Source organism: Chiloscyllium punctatum, chromosome 6 (genome assembly GCF_047496795.1).
Source record: "Chiloscyllium punctatum isolate Juve2018m chromosome 6, sChiPun1.3, whole genome shotgun sequence".
NCBI classification, from domain to species: Eukaryota; Metazoa; Chordata; class Chondrichthyes; order Orectolobiformes; family Hemiscylliidae; genus Chiloscyllium; species Chiloscyllium punctatum.
In genome coordinates this window covers 20895529-20919599 of record NC_092744.1, presented here as the reverse complement: position 1 = coordinate 20919599, position 24071 = coordinate 20895529, and the positions used below count along the sequence as shown (strand labels likewise).

At 41.0% G+C, this 24071-nt stretch overlaps 1 protein-coding gene across 2 annotated transcripts in view; it reads right to left on the bottom strand.

The window, feature by feature from the left end:
* The window catches only part of LOC140478762 (NAD kinase-like), a 63930-nt gene that overhangs the window by 21797 nt on the left and 18062 nt on the right, over positions 1–24071 (bottom strand). For both annotated transcript variants that reach the window (XM_072572107.1, XM_072572108.1), the window contains exons 3-7: positions 21051–21134; positions 12957–13086; positions 6931–7039; positions 6380–6465; positions 3182–3284 (exon numbers count right to left, since the gene is read on the bottom strand). In XM_072572107.1, the coding sequence (XP_072428208.1) occupies positions 3182–3284; positions 6380–6465; positions 6931–7039; positions 12957–13086; positions 21051–21134 (512 nt within the window). The remainder of the gene's footprint in view (positions 1–3181; positions 3285–6379; positions 6466–6930; positions 7040–12956; positions 13087–21050; positions 21135–24071) is intronic.

The window sequence follows — 24071 nt, the reverse complement described above, 5'->3', positions numbered from 1 at the left end:
AAGCTGCATTCACTGAGATTTCCAGCAGTGGTCACTCTCCTACCAGTTAAAATAGCAAGATAAATATAGATTAGGAAGCAACAGGTTACCTTAGCTCATCTATCTGAAATAAGCAAGTTTTTGAACCAACTGCTTATCACAGAATCCTAGTGTTCCTAACACTAGTACTGTACCCAGAGGTTTATCCCAACAGTATGTGCTCAGTGTGTTAAGAACATCCAGAGCCCTGAATCTGTCACCTTAAAATTCCCTCTTGTTCTAATTTCATCGCATATTTGAAGCAAAGCACATGTCTTAGAATATCATTTTGTCAACTTACTACCTCTCTTCCAAGTCCCCTCACAGTTGCTTCTTTTCAAGATAAAAGGAGGCCAAACTTCTCCTGTGGCACAGTGCTGATTGTAATCAGCTTTGTGACTTTGCTCTCTACTTGCAGAGACCTTAATATTTTTCTGTATCAATGACTAAATGTGGACACAATAACTGTAGCCAACATACTCACTACATGTACCAAAGCATACTACTGATACAGAAATAAATGCTGTGATTAGTCGTCTCAAATGCGGAGAGAGTGAAAGGGAGGAAGTGATATTTGAGTTGACAAGTCTTGCTCAGATATGTATTTGATTTAGGTTACCACTCTTCAGGAGACTATACTAGCCTTGGAATGAAGATAGCACACATTCACAAGAACTATCCTCGGATTTAAGTTGTGAAGACCATGAGAAACAGGAACAGAAGTAGGCCATTCAGCAGGATCATAGATGATTTGATAATCCTCAATTCCACTTTCCTGCCTTTTTTTCCCCCCACATAACCCTCAAATCCTTTACTGATTAAATATATTAGAGGCTGAGATATAGAGTTTTAATGATCCAGTCTCGACAGCCCTCTGTGGTAACATTATGGAGAAGGTCAAAAGATTATCTCATTGAGAAGTTTAAAAATGGCAGGATACAGCAAGATAAAAAATTTCCTCTACTGAGGAAATCCTGAACAAGGCAGCGGGCTCTTGAAACTAAAACAGAGTCATTCAAGAATGAAATCATAAAGGATGATAAGTAAAATTTCCAACTACAAGTTTGTTGATGTTGAGGGTCAACTGAAATGATTAGATTAGATTCCCTACAGTATGGAAATGGGCCCTTAAGCCAAACAAGTCCACACCAACCCTCCAAAGAATAATCCATCCAGACCCATTGCCCTACCCTATATTTAATCCTGACTAATGTACCTAACACTATGGGCAATTTAGCATGGCCAATTCACCTTACCTGCACATTTTTGGATTGAGAGGGGAAACCAGAGCACCCACGGGAAACCCACAGACACAGGGAGAATGTGTCTGTGTGAAGTTTGCACACAGTCACCCAAGGCGGGAATTGAACCCAGGTCCCTGGTGCTGTGAGGCAGCAGTGCTAACCACTGAACCACCGTGCCACCCAGTTGAAATGCTTTTCAACTGGGAGGGACAGATTTTTTTTATTAGGCAAGTCCCACAGGACTTGGTGCAGGAAAAAGTGGGACTCAACCAATTTGTGGGCGGCACAGTGGCACAGTGGTTAGCACTGCTGCCTCACAGCGCCAGAGACCCGGGTTCAATTCACACCTCAGGCGACTGAGTGTGGAGTTTGCACATTCTCTGCGTGGGTTTCCTCCGGGTGCTCCAGTTTCCTCCCACAATCCAAAGATGTGCAGGTCAGGTGAATTGGCCATGCTAAATTGCCCGTAGTGTTAGGTAAGGGGTAGATGTAGGGGTATGGGTGGGTTGCGCTTCGGCGGGGCAGTGTGGACTTGTTGGGCCGAAGGGCCTGTTTCCACACTAAGTAATCTAATCTAAGTAATCTAATCTAAAAAACCATCAGTGATACAGGTAAAAAGAGCAAGGTGTTGGAGTTGAAGTACCAATCAGCTATGCTTCTCATGGTACAATAAAAACACTAAAAATAATCCATACCGGCGCCTGTGTCCTTTGGGAGGTAAATGTGAGCATTGACACTGCCCACTATCCCCAATTTAAAAGCATATTTTATGTAACAAGCTGCAATATTTGCAGTATATGTGCACAATATGCAGTCATTTGTCTCCCTTTCACTACATCACCCACCCATATAAATGATTATTAATTTTACCATTCATACTAATTAAGTGAATGAATCACACAAAAAGAAACAAACAGTCCTTTGTGGTTGACAAATACAGAGGAACTTAGATAATCTGAAGGACACAGGCAGGGAGTATTTCATTTCATTCAGTTAATCTAATTCCGGATAATCAAATGCCGGATAACAGTTTAGCCAAGCATCGGAACCTTGCGGTCTTGATGGATAATCCGATATTTGAATAGTCGGATGCCAGATAATTGAGGTCCCACTGTATTGAGTTGAGGTGTAAGAGGAATGGTGCAGGAAAAAGTGGGACTCAACCAAATGGGAGGAAAGACAGTGACACAGACCTGAAGGGCCAGGTAATCAGTTCCTGAGCGGAAACTGCAATCTACCAATCTTTTATTTCATTGCAACTTTGCAATATCTTTAATGCCTACATTAGCCAAGTTAATCAATCACTCACTCTGCACTATTTGCACAGCCCCAAAATGCAAACTACAATTCTACCACAATTTGGCAAAAGTCATTCTGCTATGACAAGTGTTTCATTAGTGCAAATTCACTATAATGTGATTGACGAATTGGAGACAGTGTTTCTAAACTGTGAACTTTTAAAGCATTTATTGGTTATAACACAATTCCAGCCCCTTTAGTTTAAGTGGTGCTGCTATTACATGATTTTCTTACAACATGGAATTGCAAGAGAACAGAACTATTGAGTTATAGCAGAATTGACTGTAATAAAAGTTGGCAAAAGGGAGCACTGCTTTAATTGTAATGGCCTGCCTCAAGTGGCCCAATCCAGGTCATCAGCAGGTATATTGAAGGTCAAGAAAGCAAATCAATGTTTCGGTGATCAGAAAGACAGAACCCATAACTGTATTGCTGGCTATCTTTCAAAATAATTGGACATTATACTAGAGTGTATGTACACTAATTTACTGAGATAGTTTTAATAACCGAAGTTAATTTAACCCCAAATAAAGATCAGATGAACCTTAAATGTATCATTTAACACAGCCCACAGCATTTCATAAAGATAAAAAGGTTCCAAAAAAGTATTTCTTTCATACCTTCAATCACATTGGTCACTTCTTTTCGGTAAGATTCAAATTTGAAAGGTGTGAGAAATCCAAGTGAACCAAGATGAAATGCCATTACAGGCGGAACACTGGTCTAGAAAAAAAAACAACAGCAAAGTTAGCCACACAAATCAAGCTGCTATATCCATACTGATACAACAAAAACAAAGACTTTCTACATATTAAATGATGGAAGAGTCCTCAGCATATTGTAAAACGTTCTATTCCCTTATTGACTTTACCATCTTCCTCTGTTATAATTAATATCAATATAATTAATTTCCTCATGATTAATTTTTAATACTTTTATTCTATAACTTAAGGCAGTACAATAAGGATCAATACATCAGGTTTTCAGAAAACATTTCTAAGCTCAGCCAGCATCCAGTGATAACAGTAGCAAACTTCACAAATTTCAGGATGTCAGGGAAGGAAAGGATGAAACTCAACTATATGAACATACATCACAGTCAAATGGCTTACAACTACATCCTGCCAAAAACATACCCAGCTGATAAAGCACTTATTTGACTAAAATGAATGAAGGACAACTGATGGGAATACCTTTTTAAAAGGACATTATAGAAAACTAGAAAATACAAAACTCGGTGCTTTTCCTGTGTTGAAAAAGTAAACCATGTGGTTTACTAAAAATGACATCAGCTGTCTAATATGTGCAATGACTTACCTGCCATTTATAGAAAAGCAAGTGCCTGGCTTCAGTACTATTCTTTACCAACTGGCTATCCAGAGATGAACTGTGCAGAGTTAACATTTTTGAAAATCACGTCCAACAATATAGAAGTGAATCTCAACTCATTTATTGAGATCAGGTGGTATTTAGAATGTGTAAACCCCTCAGCCTGTTCATTTCCATTAAAAGCCAGCCAGGGATAATATACAAATTAGGAACAGAGAAGACATCTCCACCGCTTGAGGGTACTCTGCCATTCAATATCATGACTTTGACCTCAACTTCTTTCTAATGGATCTTTCACCAATGTCCTTGTAAGCTGCATGCACAATGATTGGCATGATTCTGGAAGTTGATGCCGTGCATAGACTTCAGAGGTCCAGGCGAAAGAGAAAAACGTTAGGAACATTCTTTCATTCCTTTGCCTTAAAAATATTGAAAGGTTTTACCACCATCACCTTTTGAGGAAGGCAACTCCAAAAACACTCAATCTTCAAAGAAAAAAAAATGTCCTTATCTATCCTAAACAGGCAATCCATTATTCTTTTTTTTTAAAAGCAGTGTCCATTAGCTCTAAATTCTCCATTTAAGTAAATATCCTTTCTACATCCGCCCATCATGTCTCTTCAGGATCTTACATGCATCTTGGACAGATGTTCCAGCACCAAAGACGACATCTTGCTCCTGCCCCAATACTATCTTTCTGATCTGACATTGTTTCCTTTACACTCTCCACAATATCAAATTCATTATTTAAGAAAAGGGGCGAGAGAGAAAACAGGAAATTATAGACCAGTTAGTCTGTCCTCAGTGGTGGGAAAGATGCTGGAGTCTATTATAAAGGATGAAATTACAACACATCTGGATAGCAGTAACAGGATAGGTCAGAGTCAGCATGGATTTAAGAAGGGGAGATCATGCTTGAATAATCTTCTGGAATTTTTTGAGGATGTAACTCTGAAGATGGACAAGGCAGATCCAGTGGATGTAGTGTACCTGGACTTTTCTGAAAGCCTTTGATAAAGTCCCACAGAGGAGGTTAGTGAGCAAAATTAGGGCATATGGTATTGGGGGCAAAGTACTGATTTGGGTTGAAAATTGGTTGGCTGACAGGAAACAAAGATAAACGGCTCCCTTTCAGAATGGCAGGAAGTGACCAGTGGGGTACCGCAGGGTTCAGTGCTGGGACCGCAGCTTTTTACAATATATATTAATGATATAGAAGATGATATTAATTATAACGTTAGCAAATTTGCTGATGATACAAAGCTGGGTGGCAGGGTGAAATGTGAGGAGGATGTTAGGAGATTACAGGGTGACCTGGAGAGGTTAGGTGAGTGGACAGATGTATGGTTATCCATTTTGGTGGCAAGAACAGGAAGGCAGATTACTACCTAAAATGGAGTCAAGTTAGGTAAGGGGGCAGGACAAAGATATCTGGGTGTTCTTGTACACCAGTCAACGAAGGCAAGCATGCAGGTACAGCAGGTAGTGAAGGCGGCTAATAGCATGCTGGCCTTCATAACAAGAGAGATTGAGTATAGAAGCAAAGAGGTTCTTCTGCAGCTGTACAGGGCCCTGGTGAGACCACACCTGGAATATTGTGTGCAGTTCTGGTCTCCAAATTTGAGGAAAGACATTCTGGCTATTGAGGGAGTGCAGCATAGGTTCACAAGGTCAATTCCTGGAATGGCGGGACTATCTTATGTTGAAAGATTGGAGTGACTGGGCTTGTATACCCTTGAGTTTAGAAGGCTGAGAGGGGAACTGATTGAGACGTATAAGATTATTGAAGGATTGGACACTTTGGAGGCAGGAAACATGTTTCCGCTGATGGGTGAGTCCCAAACCAGAGGACACAGCTTAAAAAATAAGGGGTAGGCCATTTAGGACGGAGATGAGGAGAAACTTTTTCACCCAGAGAGTGGCGGGTGTGTGGAATGCTCTGCCCCAGAAGGCAGTGGAGGCCCAGTCTCTGGATTCATTTAAGAAAGAGTTGGATAGAGCTCTAAAGGATAGTGGAATCAAGGGTTATGGAGATAAGGCAGGAACAGGATACTGATTGAGGATGATCAGCCATGATCATAAATGAATGGTGGTGCAGGCTCAAGGGGCAGAATGGCCTACTCCTGCACCTATTGTCTATTGTCATTACGATATAATGGCATAACATGGAACAGTCAACAAAAATTAAATTCAAACTTTTTAACTTCTCTGGGGAGTGAACTAAGCTTCTATATAAGTGGGTCCTTTCTGCTGCAGTCTTTGGGTACAATTTTGGGTAGTTCAACTGTTAATCACTTCAGCTGCATATTAGACACAATGCACACCAATTGACCAGACTGCAAACACATGCTTTCACAGTTGCTGTAGCAAGTTTCTGACTGTTTAGCATATATCAGTAGAGGTCCTTGCTCTTTAATCTAGCTTTTCAGAGCCTTGTGATAAAATATTAAAACAAACACGACAAACATATCAGGAGTTCGACTTAATACCTGGAAGAGAGAGGAGGCATATAGCAGTGTGCCGTCACCACCTAGACAAATGATTAGATCTATGTAGCCAGACAATTCATCGTAACCTGAGATTTAAAGAAGAGGTAAGCTTATTTTACACATTCCAGCTCTTATTTCAAGAAGAAATATTTTACTACCCAAAAAACATCCAGACAAGCAAACAGTCAGGACTATTTCTTGTCTCTCAATTACATTTTTAGGACAAAATCAGATGAATAATCAAAAGTAGATGAGAACACCACATGCAGTATAAATTAAAAGCCCTTTGCTTCTTGTTACACAACATACAGGCAAATAGAGAAGTTACACACTATGTTCACTGGCAGCTAAGAAGAAAAAAAGTAACACTGGGTCTTCAGAAAGGGTTTCCACACAGAACTTCTCTTCTCAGGTGGGCTCTTCCTCACATTTCAATCCCCAAGCTTTTATTTTCTAATGGAATGACTGACTTGGTGTGCAGTTCCAGCATTTATAGATCTGATCATCACGTAGTATTCTATTAGCAAGAAAGTCTCCCCTCCCCATCTTACCTTCGCGGAAAGGACTGAGCTGCTGCCGGATGGGCTCAAACTTTACATCTTTAGCAAGTGCTGCGTCATCCACCACTTTTTTCTCAACAAATACAATCAAGTGTTTCTCCTGCAAAGAGAGAGGAAAAAGAAACAGAAAATTTAATTCAGTTGAAAGGCCAACAATTACCCCTAGTTCACTCGCTGTTACCAAACATTGCCAAAGGAATACTGTACTGAACGTTGCAGGTATTCTCATCCTAATCAACAGTGTGAGGAGGAGGAAAATGAGTATACTATTTAAACCTATATACAACAGGTGTTATTCGTTCGAATGCAACTCCTCTGTCTTGCTTCCAACACAGTAATGCCGTTGTGTCATTTGGGATCCAATTTACTTACGGAGGTAGATTTAGAGACATTAGGGACTGATAAGATCTCTGGAGTGCTTCATCATTTTTGCCTTTACAAGTAACATTCCAGTTTCCCTGGTAGCATTACAAAAAGAACAAAATCATTTTGTATTCACATGGCCAGAGGAAATCATTGAAAAATAGACGTAGTCTTCAAATGAAGTTTGCATTCATGAAAGAAACACTCTTATTGATAGAAGGACAGAGTCCTCTGTGTAATGATTTTCTACAAGCTGTCAGAGGGTAAATTGTTTGAAGGATCTCGAGGATCAAAGCATAGAGAGGAGACAGATAAATGGAGTTGAGTATCAAATAGGCCATGACTTTGGTGAACGTACAACAGGCTGGAAAGGACGAACAGACTGCTCATAGGCTTAGAATGAGAAGAGAATCAAAACTGACAAATACTAAAAAAAACTTTTCAAAGATTTCAAATGACTGCCTTATTAGAATTTTTGAAGTGCGTCCAATTAAACAAAAATTATTATTTCGATCCTTGAAAGATGTTCACTGAAACCATTTTGAATTTTTGTACAGCTGACCACTCAAATCACATGCAAAATGAATCAGAGGGTATCACTTTGATTTATGAAGCCAACAGTCATTGAAATCCATGACAACAAGCTTGCTCACCGTAGGAATCTGAACCATGATTTTTGCCTGGTGTACTGTCCAAAGATGAGATTCAAAAAGGCACCAACCAAAATGAGATAAAGGTATCTAGTTTTCACCATAACCCTGCAATTGAATTTTCATTTAAAAGCAGTGCTCCTATTGCTGTAAACAGATCAATAAACAAATGTTCATATTAAATTACTATCAACAGGCTAGTGAAATATAGTGTTGCACACTAATGAGCCAAGAAAATAGTTATCCACATTAACCCAACACTATAAACAGGACAGTAAAATAATCTTCTGTTTCATCTTACTTTCCATCACAAGCAATTTCAAACTAAATGTAATGCAAATTCTACTATCTTTTTGGCTCCACACCTACCTCATTGGCCAGGAATCCTGCACAACAGACCTTTTCCCCAACTTCATAATTGCATTCCATTTGGATCCCTCCACCAGACTCCTTTCATTGTGAACTATCAATATGACATTAGTTGTCTCAATTTCTCTGCTCCTCATTTACTCGGATTTATATCCATTGTTCAAGTTTCAAATCCCAACATCTACATTGTCATTAAAGCTGATGTCAAGACTGGTACTGTAATTGCCTGGTGGATCAAACTACCTTTTGAGGTCTGCACCCAGCTCTCTGGCATTTCCTAATTACCCTGGAATCATAACCACACCAGTGAACCATTCCTGTGGTGGTCAATGATCTAATCTCCACTGGAGAACTTGCCTTCACACCTTTCTACCCCTCAGCCACCAAACCCAATGGAGTCTATTTCAATCTTTTTCCAAAGACTGTCCTGGGGCAATCATTTTAGCCCAAACCACAGAACTGATTTCTTCCAATCTTAGATTTTTTTTCTTCCCACCTGAATCCACAACTCTTCATATTCACTTCATTTTAATTTTTTTAAAAAAAGGAACATAACAGAAAATAGTCAATTAAGTTCCCTCCATCTATATGGCTGTTTCCAATTTTCAGGCTTTAAATATCTTTTTTTCCACCACAGGTGTTCAAACTCTTAAATTTATCTTCAACTTGGAGAAACTAAGAACTCCATGCTTCTTTCCTGAAAAGGAGGTGGAAGGAGTCCTTATCAGCTCACCATTTTATTTCAGTCAATGTTCTCTCAAGCTGAAATAACCTGACAGCCACAGTACAGATCAGTTGCAAGTTAGCCCCTTTTTACATATACACAATCGCATATATATAAAAAAAAGAGGCTAAGGGAAAAACAAACTGTTTGTTAAGGGCTTAAGGTCTGGAAACAAAAGGATAGCATATGATGAACTCACATTCACTGGGCTCCTCGCCAATGAAGAGGAGTTACCTACACCTATATATCAATGATAATGTCCAGTTATTATAATTAGCGTGAACGAGCCTTTGGGAATTGATCAGTCTACTTTCAGTTTTACCAAGTAAACAGAAACATTGGTATTTAGGAAGTCTACAAGGCTTCCGCTGAGAGAAAAGATTGAGAGAGACACTTGTAGTTTCTTGGATCTTCTCCACAGTCTACAAAATAGAATTTCAAGTCCAAAAAGGGTTGCTGGGAATCATTAGTTTAGAGGGCCACTGGTCCTTTCAAAGCCAAGTTAGTCAATACTTCAGATAATAATACCATTTATCATTTCCCTGAAAACGTTACTTCCTTTTCTCACCAAAGTCAGTTGATTGCTAGTAAACAGCAGTGAAACAACACTTTAAACACCTAAAGAATGTACAAATAATTAAAAACCTTTCAGTTTTTATGACATAGTATTTAAGTGTAAATATGTATTCCCAACAACTTCGTCAAATTTCATACTCCAAGCAGTCTATCTTAGGAACACAGGAGCAGATGACAATTCAGCCCACCTAGTCCAGCCTGCCATTCAATACAAACACAGCTGATCATCCACTTCAATGTCTTTTCCCGACACCATCCCCATTTCCCTTTATGTCAGTAGTATTTAGAAATCTGTCAATCCCTACTTTTAAGTATATTTTACGACTGACCTTCCACAGTCCAATGGGGTCGAGAATTCTGAAGATTTGCAACCCTTTTTAAAAACATCTTCACCTTGGTCCCAAGTAGGCTCCTCCTGATTTTGAAATAGTTTACCATGGTTTATGGATTACACAGCCAGGGGAAATATCTTACCTGTACCTGCGTGGCCTAAGTATTTTATAGGTTTCAGTCAAATCATCTCTCATTTATAGTTAAGGAATTTAGTTGCTGATTTCTTGAACAAACATTGACTGGTTATGTAACATCATTCCTTTTAACGCATTTTTGAAATCCCCCTCAGCCAATTCGCCCATCATAACTTCATAAAATCCTTTACCCAAATTTAAAACGCTGGCTTCAGAACAACCTTACCTTCAAAGTAAAATTCATTCATATTATGGTCACTCAGCCCAAAAACATTTGTGTTTGAACAATTAGTCTTCTCTCATTACATAGAGCCACAAAAATATTTCAGTGCAGAAAGGCCATTTAGCCCATCATGTCTGCACTGGCTGAATAAAACTAGCAAATTGCAGGCACTCATCTTCTCTGGCTCAAGTGCTCCACTCAGAACTCTACAATGCGAAGTAGGAAAGAGGAAATGTTACAAGGCAAGCCTGAAAGCCTCCCCAGACAAATGCAACATCAACAACAATTGGAAATCATTTGCCTTAGAATACAAACTGGAAAAACAGCACCAGCAAAAGTGCTAACCGCTTAAAGTCTCAATGGGTGGAACTCATGGAAGGCAAGTACAAGCAGTGGAAAGAATGCACAGAATAAATTGCCCCCCAGCTACTCACCACATCAAACACTATCTGTCCCCTGCAGCAGAGTTTGCAGCTCCAGACGAGACTATTCAGCCACCACAGAATCCACACCCTTACCCCTGCAGTGGAAACAATTCATCCTCGTCTTAGGAACTGCCAAAGATAACGGTCACTTGGGAGTAATTCTGAAAATACTGATCAAGCTTTTGCAATTTAATTTCCTTCCTAATGCCTGCAATATTTGCTTTCAGATCCATAGGACAAAATAGTAAGGAACAGGCCCTTCAACCCTCGATGTTGCGCCGACCTGTGAACTAAATCGAAGCTCATCCCATCATCATCCATGTGCTTACCCAAGGATTGTTTAAATGTCCCTAATGTGGCTGAGTTAACTACATTGGCAGGCAGGGCATTCCACACCCTTATCACTCTGAGTAAAGAGCCTGCCTCTGACATCTGTCTTAAATCTATCACCCCTCAATTTTCATCATGCCCCCTGGACAAGCTGACATCATCATAGGAAAAAGACTTTCACTGTCTACAGGAAGTACAGGAAGATAGAAAATCAGCTATAATCTTGTTAAATGGCAGATCTGTCACAGAGCCAAATGGCCTCTCTTGCTCCTATATCCCATGTAGTCCTAGCTGTTTATTCCTCAGATGCTGCCTGGCCTGCTGTCCTTTCCCAGCACCACACAACTCTTATCTCCAGCATCTGCAGTCCTCACTTTTTCCATGTTTCAGCAAGAACAGATGATGGTAAAATAGGTGGGGACGGGATGGGGTGGGGTTGGCATGTGGCATTGTTAATCAAGGGTAGAATTACAACAGCTGAGATAACATTTGAGGGCTCATCCACTGAGGTAGTTTGGGCTGAGGTTAGAAACAGGAAAGGAGAGGTCACCCTGTTGGGAGTTTTCTATACTTCCTACTTCTTCATTGGTAGGAATGTAAATGATACTGCTAGCCGTTCACCCTCTCAGAGAAGATATCCTGCAGCTACTCCATGATATTCTTGATCCTGACTATAGGGAAGCAATCTTGCAATCACAAGTACTGCTGCAGAAATGCTGATCTGTTCCACAGACTATAGAATCACTTATCACTCTTCTTCCTCTCCTCAATAACTGAGTCACCCATGATGTCACAGACTTGATTCTGACTGCACTCCGCTGAGGAACCACAGCGCTCATCAAGATCAAAAACTCAAACGATTAGCAAGCAAGATAGACGGAGGGATTCCAACACATATCAAATCCCTCAGACTGCCTGGTAGTCACTCATTCTTTCTGCGCTAGTGTGTTGTAGTCTGTGGTGAAACCACCTCCCTAAATAAGTTATCCACATATTTTTCTGCCTCACACATCAGTGACTCCAGCTATCACTCAACTACAGAAATCTGGAGCTCAAGCTTCAGCAACCAGTGTCACTTCCTGCAGATGTGTTCATCCAGAGAACTTGGACAGGGAGGCTGGTGCTGGATTCAACTCCATATTTTTTGCAGTAAACAGTAACCTCTTAAATGTGCTAGAGAAATTCCATGGTCAGCCAGGGGAATGAGAACAAAGGACCACACGGAGCTACTCGCAGTTGGTCTCAAAAGGATGGACACTGTTGCACAGCTTGAATCAAACAACTATTAACTAGTTAGAATAGTTTACCATTTACTCACCAACCAGGTTCTTCCCCTAAACCAAAGAAAGAGGCAATTACTGGAGGTTGAACAAGGTACAGAAAGAAAGGAACACCTTTCCCTCTCCACTGAACCCTCTCACTCAGCAAAACCAAAATTTAAAACTCCTTGCACTCAGAACACCACTCAATGCAAACAAAGCAATACAGAGGACAGCCTCTTTCTATGCTTAATGACAACTTCTGAAAACAAGTTTAAACTGGCCAGATTATTAACAATCTGCAGCTGTGCTCACCAGTGTTTTAAGGCTGCAAAGAAATGTTAGTGAATAAGTTGAGAAGTTATTTTAGTTAATTGCTAAATTACAGAATAAACTGGAATTTACATAGAAATCACAAAACACCCACTCACCAGTCCTCAGCATCGATTTATACTTCTGAAAACTCACCGGCTCCCACAGCCACTTTGACAGCACTTCACACTGCTTCGTTAAAAGTAAAACCAATCAAAGTAAGATCCAACATGCCAGGTTCCTATCTGGGATCTGACTTGTTTGGCAATAACATTATCTGAGATGATAAGTCTACATAGTATCAAGTGTCCTGGCTCACCTCAATGAGAAAAGTACATAGTTCTTTGAAGGGCTCCAGAAGGGCTTCATCCTTTACTTTTTTGATGACCAGTACATTTGTTGGCGGTTTGTCCCAGGTCAGCCTCTGACTAGTTGGATCTTGAATGTGCCTGAACAGAATTAGAACTAAATAATTAAAGTCTTGCAACAAAAAAAAATTAGAAGAAGATGCCACCACTTTACTACAAATAAATAACAAGTGTATTAACAAACAACATTTGACACTTAGTTACATGAGGAAATATGAGGGCAGGTAACTAAACAGTTTAGAAGGATCTCTTAAAGAGGATCTTTAAAAGAGAGCAGAATGAACAGCAGTGGTTTTAAGGAGGGAAATCCAAGTAGTATAGTTGCAATCTACTGGTAGGGGGAAATAGGGAAGCTGTGAGTGAGGATGGGAAGGTGGGGAATCACCGAAAGAACAAGAAGTCAAGGGGGAAAAGAATGAAGCTGCTGGCAGGTAAGAAAGTTGCTGCAAGAGACTGCAAAGGGAGTAGGGGGTGAGGGAGCAACTGCAAGAGTTAGAGATAAAGCAGGGAAGGCCACAGAGGGTGCAAGCAAGAGGCAGGGGAGGAAAGAAACAGCAAGGCAGAAAAGGTGTTGGGGGTGGGGGAGAAGAGGGTAGCTGTAAAAGGAGAGAGAACAATTTAAATCTGTCAACAAAGAAATACATCAAGGAGATTAACTTCTTGCAAACAAACATGAAATCTCTAGTGCAAGGCTACATATATTCTGGATCAACTATATAAGAAATATTATAGATGCTTCTATTTCAGCATTAGCAAAGACCTTACCTGTCAGTGGAAGGTTTGTTTAGGGTTGTGTAGGGTTAAGGTGTCTAGTGGTTATTTTGACAACAAAACCTTTTGTTAAACTGGCACAAGTCATGCATAAGTTAGATATCTAAGAAATTCATGCCCGACTCACAACAACAGAACAGTAGGCCATTTCAGCTCCTCAAGCCTGTTCCACCATACAGTTAGATCATAGCCAACTTAGACAATTGGTGCAGAAGTAGGCCATTCTGCCCTCGAGCCTGCACCACCATTCATTATGATCATGGCTGATCATCCTCAATCAGTATCCTGTTCCTGCCTTATCTCCATAACCCTTGATTCCACTATCCTTTAGAGCTCTATCCAACTCTTTCTTAAATGAATCCAGAGACTGGGCCTCCACTGCCCTCTGGGGCAGAGCATTCCACACACCCGCCATTCTCTGGGTGAAGAGGTTTCTCCTCATCTCTGTCCTAAATGGCCTACCCCTTATTTTTAAGCTGTGTCCTCTGGTTCGGGACTCACCCATCAGCGGAAACATGTTTCCTGCCTCCAGAGCGTCCAATCCTTCAATAATCTTATACGTCTCAATCAGATCTACTCTCCGTCTTCTAAACTCAAGGGTATACAAGCCCAGTCGCTCCAATCTTTCAACATAAGATAGTCCTGCCATTCCAGGAATTGACCTCGTGAACCTACGCTGCACTCCCTCAATAGCCAGAATGTCTTTCCTCAAATTTGGAGACCAGAACTGCACACAATATTCCAGGTGTGGTCTCATCAGGGCCCTGTACAGCTGCAGAAGAACCTCTTTGCTTCTATACTCAATCCCTCTTGTTATGAAGGCCAGCATGCTATTAGCCTTCTTCACTACCTGCTGTACCTGCATGCTTGCCTTCGTTGACTGGTGTACAAGAACACCCAGATATCTTTGTACTGTCCCCTTACCCAACTTGACTCCATTTTAGGTAGTAATCTGCCTTCCTGTTCTTGTCATCAAAATGGATAACCATACATTTATCCACATTAAACTGCATCTGCCCACTCACCTAACTGTCCAAATCACCTTGTAATCTCCTAACATCCTCCTCACATTTCACCCTCTCACCCAGCTTTGTATTATTAGCAAATTTGCTAATGTTACTATTAATATCATCTTCTATATCATTAATATATATTGTAAAAAGCTGCGGTCCCAGCACGGATCCCTGCAGTATCCCACTGGTCACCTCCTGCCATTCTGAAAGGGAGCGATTTATCACTACTCTTTGTTTCCTGTCAGCCAACCAACTTTTAATCCAAGTCAGTACTTAGCCCCCAATACCATACGCCCTAATTTTGCTCACTAACCTCCTACGTTGGACTTTATCAAAGACTTTCAGAAAAGTCCAGGTAGATTACATCTACTGGATCTCCCTTGTCCATCTTCAGAGTTACATCCTCAAAAGATTCCAGAAGATTATTCAAGCATGATTTTCCCTTCGTAAATCCATGCTGACTCTCTGACCTATCCTGTTACTACTATCCAGATGTGTTGTAATTTCATCCTTTATAATAGACTCCAGCATTTTTCCTCACCACTGAGGTCAGACTAACTGGTCTACAATTTCCTGTTTTCTCTCTCCCACCTTTCTTAAATAGTTGTACAACATTAGCCACCCTCCAATCCGCAGGAACTGATCCCGAATCTATCGGACTCTGGAAATAATCACCAATGCATCCACGATTTCTCGAGCCACCTCCTTCAGTACCCTGGGAAGTAGACCATCAGGCCCCGGGGACTTATCAACCTTCAGACCTAACGGTCTCTCTAACACCAATTCCTGGCAAATATAAATTCCCTTAAGTTCAGGTCCTTCAGCCACTGTTACTTCTGGGAGATTGCTTGCATCTTCCCCAGTGAACACAGATCTGAAGTACCAATTCAACTCTTCTGCCATTTCTTTGTTCCCCATAGTATATTCCCCTGTTTCTGTCTTGAAGGGTCCAATTTTAGTCTGAACCATTTTTTTCCCTTTCACATACCCAAAAAAAGCTTTTACTATCCTCCCTTATATTTTTGTGGCCTAACTCCATGTACCTGCATTTTGCCCATATCCTTTACTTGACAAAAAAAAACCCAATTTAAAAATTTTGAACAACTGATCCTATATCCACTGCCATTTGGGAGAGAACATCAAACATCTACCAACGTTTGCATGTGGTAATATCTCTTCTGAATGTCTAGTCTCAATTCTCAGACAATGCCTCAAAGCACTAGAATCCAAAACTAGTGGAAATAATTTACCTTTACCTTCACTGTCTATTCCTGATAACACCTTGAGGATTTTGATTAGATCGCCCTATAACCTACTAAGTTCTAGAGAAAGCAGGCCTTAACGCCTGAAGTCCAGGTATCATTCTTGTAAACCTACGTTGTACTCTCTCCAAGGCCAATATATCCTTCCTAAGGCGTGCTAACCAGATCTGCTCACAGTACTCCAAGTGGAGTCTAACCAGGGCTTTACTTAACAGCAGCACAATTTCTACAGTCTTGCATTCCAGTCCTCCAGATTAAAATGCCAGATCTTGCTTTAAATTTGAGCTCAGGAAAAGTGCACAAGTGCTTGTTTCTTTGCATTAGAATTCAGTCCATATGTTCTTGTTATGTATACGTTATCACTTTCAGTACTCTAGATTTCCTCTAATTGTAAGGCCAATCACGCCATTCCAGGCTGAGGTTTGCCAATTTCATACAGACCAATCCATGAAGCTGATGGTCTTCTTTCTATAGCTGGAGCCATGCTATTTAGTACAGCTCCTCATTCCCTGTGCATTATTAGCTGTAGATCAATACCACCATCACCTTTACTCCACAATCAGGGTTTTCAGGAAATCCTGGGTTTTCTCGGCCAGAATGGCCAGCTGGAACACAGTATGTACACATGAACAGGGAGAAAACCAAAGTAAAGACAATAAATATAAAAAGTATGATTAGATTAGATTACTTAGAGTGTGGAAACAGGCCCTTCGGCTCATCAAGTTCACACCAACCCTCCGAAGAGCAACCCACCCACATCCATTCCCCTACACCTAACACTATGGGCAATTTAGCATGGCCAATTCACCTAACATTTTTTGGACTATGGGAGGAAACCGGAGCACCCGGAGGAAACCCAGGCAGACACAGGGAGAATGTGCAAACTCCAGTGAGGTGTGAATTGAACCCGGGTCTCTGGCGTTGTGAGGCAGCCGTGCTAACCACTGTGCTACCCATAAATAGGAGTTACTATTTCGATCCTCATCAGTTTCCAGCACCTGTAATGTTAACTGCGATGAAGCAGTCGATTTTAGAGATCACCAGGTCGAAAAACAAAATGGCATAATCATCTACGAACGCAAACATATAATAGTCAATAACCCTTTCATACTCAAAAATATCTTATAGCCCATTTGCGGCTTCCCTAGTTGAAGGTGAAAGTCACAAAGTAACATTTTTGTAAAAACAGCAGGTAATTCTCAGTAATACAAAAACCAGAATACGACAGACATTGCAAGCTTGAAATAAACTCAGGATGCATTGAAAATTGTCAGCAGGTCAGACAGCATCCAGAGAGAAAAACAGAAAATATTTCCAATGAATATCTCTTTTTAGTAGAAGCTCAAGTTGATTAAGTTTCAAATATGAGTGAACAATTATTGTTGAATAGCAGAATCAACCTGGGACACATCATCTAACAAGTGGATCTTCAATTTTCCAGCGACTGGAAATAAAAAGAGCATTGACAAAAAGTCCTTGAACAGACATTGAAAGCTATCTTTTGTCTTGGGTGTCTTGAGTGCTTCCTGCATTTTCTTAGCCCAACTATTTAGATGTTGTTGCATAAACAATTTGGAGATAATTCTGTCAGTTCCTCAATTTTAAAAAAATTAAGTGCATTAATAAAGAATTAAGCTGCAGTGGGTTCAGAAGAGATTTTCCAGCATGTTACAGGGAATGGAAGGCTTGAGATAAAGGATAAAAGGAATAGGCTGGGACTTCTTTCACTGGAACGTAGGAGGTTGCGAGGTGATCTGATAGACGTTTACAAAATCATGACAGGTATGGATAAGGGGAATGGCAGGTATTGTTTCCCTAGGGTAAGGGATTTCGTGACTACCTGGTCAGGTCCACGCCCCCCCAACAACCTACCCTCCCCTGCCACCACAGGAATTGCAAAACCTGCACCCATACCTCCCCCCTCACCTCCATCCAAGCCCTAAAAAGAGCCTTCCACATCCAAAGTTTCACCTGCATATCCACAAATGTCATTTATTGTATCCGTTGCTCCAGATGTGGTCTCCTTTACATTGTGGAAACTGGACACATTCTCACAGACCGCTTTCGAGAATATCTCTAGGACACCCGCACCAATCAATCCCACCGCCCCGTGGCCAAACATTTCAATCCCGCCTCCCACTCAGCTGAGGACATGCAGGTCCTGGGCCTCCTCCACCGGCACTCCGTCACCACCTGACACCTGGAGGAAGAACGCCTCATCTTTCACCTCAGAACACTTCAACCCCAAGGCATCAATGCGGACTTCACCAGTTTCCTTATTTCCCCTCCCCCTACCTTACCCCAGTTCCAACCTGCCAGCTCAGCACAATCCTCATGACCTGTCCCACCTATCCACTCCACCCTCCCACCTTCACCCCCACCTCCAGTCACCCACTGCACTCTTGGCTACCTTCTCCCCAGCCCCACCCCCCTCCCATTTATCTCTCCACCCTGGGAGGCTCCCTGCCTCATTCCTGATGATGGGCTTTTGCCTGAAATGTCAGTCAGTTTTCCTGGTCCTCAAATGCTGCCTGACCAGCTGTACTTTTTCCAGCACCACTCTAACCTAGACTAAGGGATTTCAAGAGGAGGGGAGAGGCAAAAGATTTGGAAAAAAACATGAGGGGAAATTTATTTTTAAAAAACAGTGTTGTTGTGTGGAACAAACTTCCCAGAGGATGTGGTGAATGCAGGTCAGTTACAATGTTCAATAGAGAACTTTACTCTCAATCTAACCCCATTCTGAACCTGCTCACAGCTGACTCAAGGTTCTCCAGAGTACAAAATTAAAAATCACAACACTGGGTTATAGTCCAACAGGTTTATTTGGAAGCACTAGTTTTCAGAGCACTGCTCCTTCATCAGGTGGTTGTGGAGAATAAGATTGTAAGACACAGAATTTATAGCAAAAGTTTACAGTATGATGTAACTGAAATAATATGTTGAAAAAACCTGGATTGTTTGTTAAGTCTCTCATATCTTTTAGAATGACATGTTGGTTTTCAGTTCTTTCATATGTAAAATCGCAAAACGTTTTTTTAAAAAAGTTACACTCTCAAGTGAACTTTAACAACTGCAGGAGTTGGGAAGTCATGTTGCGGCTGTACAGGACATTCGTTAGGCCACTGTTATAATATTGCATGCAATTCTGGTCTCCTGCCTATCGGAAAGATGTTGTGAAACTTGAAAGGGTTCAGAAAAGATTTACAATGATGTTGCCAGGGTTGGAGGATTTGAGCTATAGGGAGAGGCTGAATAGGCTGGGGCTGTTTTCCCTGGAGCATCGGAGGCTGAGGGGTGACCTTATAGAGGTTTACATAATTATGAGGGGCATGGATAGGGTAAATAGGCAAAGTCTTTTCCCTGGGGTGGGGAAGAGTCCAGAACTAGAGGGCATAGGTTTAGGTTGAGAGGGGAAAGATATAAAAAGAGACCTAAGGGGCAACTTTTTCACACAGAGGGTGGTACATGTATGGAATGAGCTGCCAGAGGAAGTGGTGGAGGCTGGTACTATTGCAACATTTAAAAGGCATTTTGATGGGTATATGAATAGGAAGGGTTTGGAGGGATATGGGCCAGGTGCTGGCAGGTGGGTCTAGATTGGGTTGGGATATCTGGTCAGCATGATAGGTTGGACTAAAGGGTCTGTTTCCATCCTGTACATCTAAGACTATATTTTGATAAGTACATGAATAAGAAATGTTTGGAGGGATACCAGCCAAGCGCAGTGAGGTGGAACTTAATTTAGTATTATGGTCAGCATTGACTGGTTCGACTGAAGGGACTGTTTCCATCCTTTATGATTCTAAACCTCTCACCCATAGCACAACAGTTCAGATATAAAGACAATATGATAATAAATTTCAATGTACAGACACTTTCATTGGTCTTGTTTCCCATAAATCTTGGGTGTGGAATGAATGCATTCTGTTTATATATACAGAATGTCATCACATTATAAAGGAGGATGTGGAAGCTTTGGAAAGGGTGCAGAGAGATTTATTAGGATGTTGCCTGGTATGGAAGGAATGTCTTACGAGGAAAGGCTGAGGCTATTCTCGTTAGAGAGAAGGTGGTTGAGAGGTGACTTAATAGAGACATACCAGATAATCAGAGGGTTAGATAGGGTGGACAGGGAGAGCCTTTTTCCAAGTATGGGGACGGCAAACACGAGGGGACACAACTTTAAAGTGAGGGGAGATAGGTATAAGACAGAGGTCAGAGCTAATTTCTTTCCTCAGTAGTAAGGGTATGGAATGCTTTGCCTGCAACGGTAGTAGATTCGCCAAGTTTAAGTGCATTTAAGTTGTCATTGGACAGGCATATGGACATTTTACCTCTATGGACATACATGGAATAGTGTCGATGGGATGGGCTTCAGATTAGTATGACAGGGCGGCACAACATCGAGGGCTGAAAGGCCTGTACTGCACTGTAATGTTCAATGTTCCATACATGCACAAGCACAGAACTTGCACACAGAGGTTACTTGTTCAACAGCTGCAAATATGATGGTGATCCAGACCAAGAATATTTCCTAGATGAGAAGGCACACATCCAGAAGAGTAAGCAGTACATTTACTCAGGATAATAAGATAAATAGGCAAAGAGATATCAAGTGAAGTCAGTGCTTGCCATTTACCCCATCTGATGCTTGCTTAAGAATGACCATACTCCTTAAGGTAATGGCCTTAACCTTTGTAAACATCACTCAAGATCCACAAACCCTTTGAAACTTGCTTTACACTGAGCTGGCAAGCATAAACCCTCAAGCAACTTTTTAGATCTGACAAATTCAATATTCCACAATTCACACTCAGAATTACTTCTAACGATAAAGATATCATGCTCACAGACTTCAAATTCCCCAACAGTATAATGCTGCTTTAAACTTGTATGTGTACATTAAGAAAGCAACCCTGAAAACATTTGATGAAACTCATTTATCGGCAACTTTTTTCAATGTTTTAAGACAGAAAAAGAATGTACTTTTACTTACATGATACTAGTGGCGTTTTGCAGAATGGAGGCTTTAGGTCCAAAGTGTATATCAGGAGATGGGCCATGGAGAAAGTGTGCTTGTCTGAAAGGGGAGAAAAGTTATGTTAATTTGCTTCCTTTTTAAATTTATCAGTATCACTTCTCATTGGTGGCTGCTTTTTTTATCCCAAGGCTTCTCTTCCTCCCTCTCCAACATCTATAAAGATTCAAGAAATATCATTCAGAATAAGAGGTACGAACCAAAAATGCACAAACAGTACACTGGTTAATAAGTCAAGGGTGAAATGAACAGCTGCAAACAAAACAGAGTTAAGCCCGTAAATTTTTTGATAAGACAGCAGCTGCACCATTAATGTTGAAGGTCACACATACAATAATCTAGCCAGTTTTATTTAGACTATAAAGGGATTCTGCAAAAATATGCTGGAAATTAAGGATGCTCAAACTTACTTGTGCACAGTAGCTTCTAATTCTGCATTTCCTACCAAAAACTGGTAAATTCTTTCACAGAAATTATTGAACCAAAGCAGGTTGTTCAGTCCAATTGATCAAAGCTTATAGTCCACAGAAGTCTTATTCTACATGACTTCACCTCATCTACCAGTCTTTCCATAATTTTCTCCCTCTCTCCCTTTTTACATTTCCCCTTAAGTTTATGCTATTCAACCTCCTCAGCACATTTTCAGAGTTCCACAGTCAAACATTTCTCTGGGTTTGTATTAAGAATTTAGGATAAACTAAAATTCATCCAAACACTGTCTTAAGTCCACTAGAGTGCAGATCATTTTCAGCTGCATTGTGGTACTGAAGGAATGCTACATTCAGGGTGAGACTTTACACTCAAACTACTGTCTCCAGTGGACGTAGAAGATTCCACAGCGTGGGTAAACAGCAAGGACGTTCTCCCTGGTATCCTGGTTAATCATGGATTTTACACACTGAAACTGGCCTAAATGGCTTCAAGAAACAGAGCGATCTTGAGGTTAAAAAAAAATCGATACAAGTTAATAAGGCCTTAAAAAATCCAAAACAAGTTAATTTATATCGCGATAAAATTGAAAAACACAGAAGTTAAATAAACCAGATGCAAGATTACTTTGCAGAGTTCTGGTCTCCATATTATGAAAAGGTCACACACAGAACTACTGGAGGAATTGCAAAACAGATTTATTGGGAAGATGCCAGAACTGAGGTGACAATCAACCGGGCAAGTTTGAACAGGTTTAAACTCTTTCCTCCAGCAAATAAACCAAGGGATAACCAGATACAGATCTTTCAGATTATTTAAAGGGTTTGATCAAGTAGATGTGGAATTGTTGTTTTCATTTATGTGGGAGACCAAGACTAGGAACCACCCACACAAGATTAGTCACAAATGAACCAATTATGAACTCAAAAAAACAGCTAAATGATTAGAATCTGGTATGTGAAAGGCAAAAAAATGGTTAAGACTAAAATTGGGCCCTTGAAGACAGAAACAGGGGAATATATTATAGGGAACAAAGAAATGGCAGAAGAATTGAATTGGTACTTCAGATCTGTGTTCACTGAGGAAGACACAAGCAATCTCCCTGAGGTAACAGTGGATGAAGGACCTGAACTGAAGGGAATTTATATTTGCCAGGAATTGGTGTTAGAGAGACCGTTAGGTCTGAAGGTTGATAAGTCCCCGGGGCCTGATAGTACCCTGGGATGTAGACCGAAGGAGGTGGCTCGAGAAATCGTGGATGCATTGGTGATTATTTCCAGAGTTCGATAGATTCGGGATCAGTTCCTGCGGATTGGAGGGTGGCTAATGTTGTACAACTATTTAAGAAAGGTGGGAGAGAGAAAACAGGAAATTGTAGACCAGTTAGTCTGACCTCCGTGGTGGGGAAAAATGCTGGAGTCTATTATAAAGGATGAAATTACAACACATCTGGATAGTAGTAACAGGATAGGTCAGAGAGTCAGCATGGATTTACGAAGGGAAAATCATGCTTGAATAATCTTCTGGAATCTTTTGAGGATGTAACTCTGAAGATGGACAAGGGAGATCCAGTAGATGTAGTGTACCTGGACTTTCAGAAAGCTTTTGATAAGGTCCCACATAGGAGGTTAGTGAGCAAAATTAGGGCGCATGGGGCAAAGTACTAACTTGGATTGAAAGTTGGTTGGCTTACAGGAAGCAAAGAGTAGTGATAAACGGCTCCATTTTGGAATGGCAGGAAGTGACCAGTGGGGTACTGCAGGGATCAGTACTGGGACTGCAGCTTTTTACAATATATGTTAATGACATAGAAGATGATATTAGCAATAACATTAGCAAATTTGCTGATGATACTAAGCTGGGTGGCAGAGTGAAATGTGATGAAGATGTTAGATTACAGAGTGACCTGGACAAGTTAGGTGAGTGGTCAGATGCATGGCAGATGCAGTTTAATGTGGATAAATGTATGGTTATCCATTTTGGTGGCAAGAACAGGAAGGCAGATTACGACCTAAATGGATTCAATTTAGATAAAAGGGGCAGTACAGAGATATCTGGGTGTTCTTGTACACCAGTCAATGAAGGCAAGCATGCAGGTACAGCAGGCAGTGAAGAAAGCTAATAGCATGCTGGCCTTCATAACAAGAGAGATTGAGTATAGAAGCAAAGAGGTTCTTCTGCAGCTGGACAGGGTCCTGGTGAGACCACACCTAGAGTACTGTGTGCAGTTCTGGTCTCCAAAATTTGAGGGAGTGCAGCGTACGTTCACGAGGTCAACTCCTGGAATGGCAGGATTACCTTACACAAAGATTGGAGCAACCGGGCTTGTATATCCTTGAGTTTAGAAGAAGGAGAGTGGATCTGATTGAGACGTATAAGATTATTGAAGGATTGGACTCTCTGGAGGCAGGAAACATGTTTCCACTAATGGGTGAGTGCTGAACCAGAGGACACAGCTTAAAAATACGGGGTAGACCATTTAGGACAGAGATGAGGAGAAACCTCTTCACCCAGAGAGTGGTGGCTGTGTAGAATGCTCTGCCCCGGAGG